The 7,038-nt window shown below is 53.5% G+C and overlaps 1 protein-coding gene across 5 annotated transcripts in view; it reads right to left on the reverse strand.

The window, feature by feature from the left end:
* The window catches only part of ILF3 (interleukin enhancer binding factor 3, 90kDa), a 33,959-nt gene that overhangs the window by 3,802 nt on the left and 23,119 nt on the right, over window positions 1-7,038 (reverse strand). For 2 of the 5 annotated variants that reach the window (XM_008595095.1, XM_008595089.1), the window contains 10 exons: window positions 6,564-6,675; window positions 6,038-6,135; window positions 5,362-5,473; window positions 5,161-5,271; window positions 4,640-4,839; window positions 4,090-4,257; window positions 3,589-3,726; window positions 3,310-3,486; window positions 3,059-3,212; window positions 2,865-2,918 (listed from right to left, as the gene is read on the reverse strand). In XM_008595095.1, the coding sequence (XP_008593317.1) occupies window positions 2,865-2,918; window positions 3,059-3,212; window positions 3,310-3,486; window positions 3,589-3,726; window positions 4,090-4,257; window positions 4,640-4,839; window positions 5,161-5,271; window positions 5,362-5,473; window positions 6,038-6,135; window positions 6,564-6,675 (1,324 nt within the window). Of the gene's footprint in view, window positions 1-1,007; window positions 2,402-2,864; window positions 2,919-3,058; window positions 3,213-3,309; window positions 3,487-3,588; window positions 3,727-4,089; window positions 4,258-4,639; window positions 4,840-5,160; window positions 5,272-5,361; window positions 5,474-6,037; window positions 6,136-6,563; window positions 6,676-7,038 lie in introns of those variants that run through there. The other 3 variants (XM_008563022.1, XM_008563017.1, XM_008563011.1) reach the window with 3 other exon arrangements.

Here is a 7,038-nt window from a genome sequence, read left to right on the forward strand (position 1 = left end):
TCAGCAGGCATAGGCCTGGGGGACCCCAGCCCAGGAGATGCTCTTTAGCGAGGCTACAAAAACTGTCACCATTCTGGGAAGACCAACTGGTCTGTGAATTTACTTGTGCGAACACGTGACTTAAGGAGTGAAGCAAGCCCCCAGGCTCACGGCAAGGGGGACTGGACAAGGCTGGGATCAGGATATCCAGGTAGCCCCCAGGTCCTGTCCTCGTTCTTAGCACAGCTGCCAGGTGCAGGCAGAACTGAGCAGCAGGACTGAGAGCGTGCAACGCAGCCACCACATTCTCAGGCCCAAAGCCGAGAACGTCATGGTGAGGCCTCTGCTTCTGCTCACTAGGTTTGTCAACACACTACTCCACCAGAGATGGGATCGGCTACGGGAGCACTGCTCAGCAGTGGCTGTGGGAAGGCTGGAGGCCTGCTGTGGGGGTGGCTCTCCAGCCCAGCCCAGCAATCCCCAGTACTCAGGCAGGCGCAGCAGGGCTCCCAAGGTAGGTGGGCCTCAGCCCGCAGCCAGCTTTGCCCACAGACAGCCAGGGTATCTGCCTTGCTAGGCCCAGGGTGGGTTGAGGGAGAGGAGATGCTGCCACACAGCCTGTCCTTCCTCCCCAGCTTGAGCACCAAGGGTCCCCCACCTTCTGAGTGGGTTTCTTTGGGAGTTCTGATGTGCCTTCCACCCACAGGAGATGTGGACCCCCCGGCTAGTGTGTCATGGGCTGTTTGCACAATAATTTGGATAGAAATGATCTGCAAACTTCAGTTTCTTTTGTTGGGGCAGGCTAGGCTCCCCTCCACCCCCCAAATCCAAAGCACCACAGGGAAGGACATGTCCCACAATGCAAGAAAGCAAACATGCAGAGGCTCAGTGAGGAGACCGGGAGGATGGGACCTTCAGAACCACCCCCCATCCCCCTCCGGCCCCATCCCCAGCTGCCCCAGCATCCTGCACTGAGCACACCACCTCGCCCGCCTGAAGCCGGCAATGAATGAAGACGCAAACCGAGGGCTTGTTACTTTAACATGTATTGATTAAAAAAAAAAAAATAATAAAGGGAAGGGAAAGTTTTCAACGTCATTCAGGATTACTATTTCCTGGTATAAAAAGACATTATTCTCAAACAATAACTTTCTAAAAATAGAAAAAAAAAATACATCATGCAATCAAAGTTTTAAAAAGTTTCACTGAATGTTTCAAACCTCTGGGAACAAATCACGTAGTAACCGTTTTGAGCAGTTTCTGCCTGAACACACGCAAAATCTTGCAAGTCAACACGGGTGGGCTTGGCTGCAAAAAGAACTGCTGACCAGAGCCAAAACTATCATTTCCAAGGAGGGCTCCTGCCAGGAAATGGGGGTCTCAGTAAAAAACCAAAATGACTGTGTGCTTTTGTACACAGGGAGAAGCTTCCAGGCCTCCAGAGCCTGCCACAGCTTCATGTCCAGCAGCATAGGACTTGCTGAAGCCAAGACCAGTTCTTCACCAAAGAATCAGGGAACCTACTAGGCTCTTTCTACTTGATTATTTTTAAAGCCCCGTTTATGGGGGGGGGGGGGGGGAATCAGAATCCCATGCATTTGCAGCTGTGATTAGGACTTGCAGAATTTCACGGTCTCTGCCTTTTAAAGCCTGTTTCTTGCACTGTATATAATGGAAGCACAGTTTGGACACCTTTGAGAGTTCACTCTCTAGCCGAAGCAGCCACAGAATATCGCATCCCCCAACAAGAACCCACCAGAGCATTTACAAAAGGCGGGAGAAGTTAACTTAGCACAATATACAATTTCCCACATGTTCCCACCATTTTACATGCTCATAAAAAAAGAAAAGGAAAAAAAAAAAAAAAGAAAAAGCCAGTTGCTCTGGATTCAGATGTGGTGAAATAGTGTTCATTACTGTCAAAGGCATCGACCAGATTTGGGAGTCTGTTAAAAGGTTAAAAATTCATACAAAACCTGCTGTAAATTAAGACAAAGGTAGATTAAAATGCATCAGTATCTGTCTCTTTAAATAAAGTAATGCTTTCCATAAAAAGCAAAGGTGGGCTTTTGCCTTGATGCTGAACAACGCTGGCTCTAGAATTCTGTGCAACTCTGCACAAAAACACATTCTCTGAAAGAAATGGTTTTCCACTTATTGTGAACTTCAATCTGACCAAGTTCAAAGGCAAATCACGATAAAACTGCCATTGTCTTAAATTCTGCAGGCTAAGAGTTTCAGACAAGCTGCGGTGAAAAGCCACGGTTGAGAAACCCAGTGAAGCACAGGGACACAGCACGGACACTTTGGGTTTTGGAGTTGGAGGAAATTGGAGTAAAAAGTTGATTTTGTGTGCAATACTTTTAGACGCTCTAGGAAGACCCAAAATCATGATAGCCGTAGCAGTCTGTGAAAAAGTCACCTACAAAAGGGGGAGACAGAGCAGAGAGAAGAAATTAGAATTCTTTTGAAAAATGGCACAGAGCGCCACATTTGAAATTCATGTTTTAGATTTCTCTGCTCCTGTAACCCCCCAATGAAGGCTCCTTCTCAAGACAAGAGCTGTGAACTGTCAGGAAAAGCGTATTCACAAGATTGGTGCTTCGCATGGCTTAAAGCAGAGAAATTTAAAATTCTGACTTTTAAGGAACTTTGATGTCACACGAGTTTGTGTGGTAACACTTAAAGAATCAATTACACTCTTGTGGGTCGGGGAGGGGGACTTGAGGGACATCTGACCTAGTCACTGCAAAAAGGTACGTGCCACTCCAAAGCCTCAAGGAGGCTGCACAGGGCCACCTGGCCCCCCCTTGCTCTACACCTCAGGCCCAGGAGCTAAGCTGCCGCCTCCTCCCAAGTGGAGACAGTGAGAAACACACACTTACTGTAGCCTGCTGTCGCCGAGTTGCCACCATACCCATAGCTTCCATAACCGGCACCTGGAAGAGAACAGATGGGGTTAGTGGAGGCCAGAGGTGCCTCGGCCCAACCTCAAGGCCCCGCACACTCGATGGGGTTAAGATGTCCCCAGAGCAGACAAGCTAAGCACATGGGGACAGAGCAGTATGAGGAGCCTCACCAGCATTCATGTAGCCTCCATGGTTGGCGCCACCAAATCCTCTCCCTCGTCCTCGCCCACGGATGTTCCCTCCTCGCCCCCGCCCTCGAAGGTTGGGGGGCGGCGGCACCTCGTTGTGCATGGGGCCACCCATGCCAAAGCCAGGGTTGTGTGGCTGGATGGGAGACAACACAGAGCAGTCACAGTCACCCCTTGCTCTGACCACGGGTGAGCACAAGCCGAGGCCAGCAGTTTCAAGGGCAACCACTCACCTTAGCAGCAAATTTCGGTCCACCTCGGACAGGTACTGGGGCCCTCTTCTTTTTGTTGGCTTCAAGGGCAAGAGGGGCATCAGGGAAGAGCTTCTCCAGTGCAGCAAGGGCAGCGTATGCCTTTGCCACCTTCTTGTTCGATCCAGCACCTTGAAACTTCTGTCCATCCACCTCGACCTGGAAAGGACAGATGCGTGTCTAGGGTGACACAGTGCCTCTTTCCAGGGGCCAAAGGCCTCCCTGGGAAGCTCGGGCGGGGCCGGGCCCTCGGCCACATACCTCCATGACGAAGCGCTTGTCGTGGCTGCCCCCCGTCTCGGAGATGAGCTCGTACTTAAGCCCGCGCCTCTTCTCATTCAGCTCCATAACTGGGTTCTTGCCGTGCTTTGTCAGGATCGGCCCCTGCTGTTTTACGTTCTCAGGGAAAACAGAAAAGAACACCAACGAACTCAGTTACAGGCTTTCCAGCCATACGGGGGTCTGCTGCAGTACCCTGCTGCCACCCTGCGTGTGGGCCTCCCAGCACTGTGACCACCTCTGCCCGCACCCTATGTCTGGGGAGCAAGCTGCATGTTCTCAGCCAAGAGCGACCCTGGCTACTGGGTCAGCAGCAGCCAGCCCTCTGTGAGTGGCTCCAACGCTCCCACCCAGTGGCCTGTGCAGGCTCCCAGCCTGGAAGGGCTGCTCTTCTCGTGGAAGATAAAAAGGCCAGAAACTGCCTTGGCTCGTGGGACGCAGGACCCTACTGGTCACACCTAACGCCCATCACGTCGTGCTCACCTCGGCAGCGGCATCTGAGGGGAAGGCTGCGCTGGGGGTGGAGACAGCTTCCACCACAGGGGGAGGGGCCACCACAGCTGGCTTCGCCTCGGTCTCTTCGGCTGAGTCCTCCCCCTTGCTTGAGTCTCGGCCTTCAGCGCCCGTTGGCAAGCCCATGTCCTGTAACACCTGCAGAAGCAGCAAGACCCCCAGCCCCGTGAAAGAGGGCTCAGCACGTGGGTTGTCCACACAGCCTCCTACAGCAGACCCTGAATAAGCAGCTCCTAGAGTGGAGGATTTGTTTCTTCTTACTTTCCCAGAAGGCCCTGATGCCCAGCTTGGTTTGGGGACCCTTGGCCTGTGAGCCACAGTGAGGAAGATGTTCTTGCCATCCGTGACGTGGCCCATGTTAACAGATCCAACCATTTCCATGTTTCCCATGCCCGCACGTCCTCCCCAAGCCTCATGCTGTCCACATGCAGGGATTCTCTGAGTGACAATGGCTCGAGAGGCACCCAAGATGAAGCAAGTGGTTTTACTGCTCAGAAGACAATGACACCAGCATGCTTACCTTGACGGCCACGTGCAGCTTGGCAGTCTTCTTGGATGGTCCAGAAGCCTCAAATGAATTGCCATCTACCTCCACGGACATGGTGAAGATGGGGGCATGGACCGGGCCCGTCTGGGAAACCAGCTTGTACTGCAGCCCCGGCTTCAGCTGGTTCAGCCTCATCAGCGCATTCATAGCTTGGGGAGGCTCTGCCTTCTCCTCTAGAGAGAACACCGAGAAGGTTCTGAATGAGCACTTCAGTAGGTCTCCGCAAGAAAAAGCAGTCAGTTCTAAACCCCAGGTGACTGCCTCTGTGGTTCTGTGGTGGGAGGCCATGGGTTACATGGCCATGCACATCAAGGCCTTGCCTGTGCTCCTTCTGAGGCCACCAGCTGAGGCACATCCGTGTCACTTGTGCTGTGCACCCCCATTACACTTAATAATTTCTAACAGGACTTGAATATCTTGTCCAAGAAAAACGAAGCCAAAGCAGATGGCTGACCACTGCAGAGAGAAAGAATTACTGCCAACAAAGGCTCTACCTTTCTTTTGAATCTTCTTCTTCTTTTTGCTGGGAGACTTCTCCTCCCCATCCTCCTCCATGGGGCGTTTCATGGGTGTGATGGCGTAGGTGGTGCTGGGGGGGATTTGAACTGAGGAGAGAGGAGAGGGACATGGCTGAGAGATGCAGGCCTGCTCTCCCGAGCACCCTGGCTCCCGGCACCCACTGCGTGCTCACTTACCAGTGTAGTCCACTGGATTTTCGTTCTTTGGTTTCTTGGGCATCTTGGAAGGCAGAGGGTCCATACCCAGGACTTTATGAAGCTGGCCAAACGCGGCGAGTCGCAGTGCATGCTAGAGAAGGGGAAGAGGAGCCTGACTCAGCTGCCCTGTGCCCTGGCCAGGTGTGTGCGCTCACTACTGCCTTCTGAGGGGGCGGGAGCTGAGGGGCTGCTAACGGGCTCCCTTACACCAGCAAGGGGTCCCCCAGCAGCCAGGGGAGGGCCTGACTGCTTGGGCCCAGCCTTGCTGTGGGGGAAGGCCAGCCTGTGACCACCCCCCTCGAGAGGTATACAGGAGACCCCAACCTGGGGACTGGTTGCCACACGGAGCCACGTGGTGGGCCTGCAGGGGAAGGAACCCCGGAGCAGTCCGCACAGCAAACGTGTCCCCACTGCACTCGGTGTCCGAAAACAGCACTCGAGCAGGCCGAGGGGGCAGACACCAACCACGCATGGCGCCAAGGGAAAGAAGAAGCCCAGATTGGGGCGCCCTGTATCAGACACGATGTCTTCGCCTTTGGTCCCCGACCTGAGCCTATGAGTCCAGGGGCTACCCTGAGAATACCCAGTAATGGAACTGGAAGCCAGTGATTACAGACTGGGTAAGGGCTCACGTTGGCAATGGCGATGACTATACCTGCGCACTCTGTGTGATATCTTCCCGTTGCTGTCTGTCTAGATGCCCAATAGCATCAGTGGCTTCTTTTTCACAAGGGTCATAAATGCCAGAACCATCTGAAGGCAGGAAACAAGGAAGATATGCAGAGGATTATCTTTTAGCATCTTGGAAGAGTTGTGCTGGCTGAGGGATCCAGGTGCGTTACCCCCCCGCGCCCCATCCACACCCAGCTCTGGAAAACTCGCTGAGCTCGGTGACCCACTCAGCGTCCAGCCCTTGACAGAAATAATCCACATGTGGCTCAGAGCAAGAAAGTCACGTGGGAGTGGGTCACCACTGCCCCCGGATCCGCCCTGTCAATCACGGCTGCGGACCCGGCACAGGGCTGGATATGATGGTGCAAGAGGGTAGTCACATGCTTTGGCCTGGTGGGACAAGGAGCTGCTGCTGCTGCTGCCCTAACCCGCTCAGTGGACCAGCGAGGAGAGACCTCAGGGCGCCATCCCTGGCCTTTCCCTGCAACCTGCAAAGCACAAGGCCCAACCTGGCATCACGATGCCTGACGCCAGGCACTCCAGCACTCTCCGCAAGGCCTCGCCGGCTCCCATGGGTCTATTGGCCGTGCCAATGGATTTCTCACACAGCAGCTCGAGAGGCTGAAAGGCAAGAGGGACAGTAAGCCATGGTGTGCAGGAGGGGCCAGCTGATGCTGAGGAGCTGGCACCATGTGAGCGGGCGTGGGGGTCACAGCATCTACTTGTGTCACAGCCAAACCCTTGAGACTAAGCCACCCAGGGCAGAAATCAGTCAACTTTGTCTTAAAGGGCCAGACATGAAATCTTTCTGGCTATGTGGGCCAAGAAGCAATGTTAAGGATATAATATAGGTGCTTATATTTAATATGTAACTATTGAGCTGGCCAGTTAGTTCAGTTGGTTGGAGCACAACCTTGTAACACCAAGGTCAAGGGTTCAGATCCCCATACCTGCCAGCCACCAAAAAAAAAAAAAAAAAAAAAA

Source organism: Galeopterus variegatus, unplaced genomic scaffold, assembly GCF_000696425.1.
Source record: "Galeopterus variegatus unplaced genomic scaffold, G_variegatus-3.0.2 Scaffold171, whole genome shotgun sequence".
NCBI lineage: Eukaryota > Metazoa > Chordata > Mammalia > Dermoptera > Cynocephalidae > Galeopterus > Galeopterus variegatus.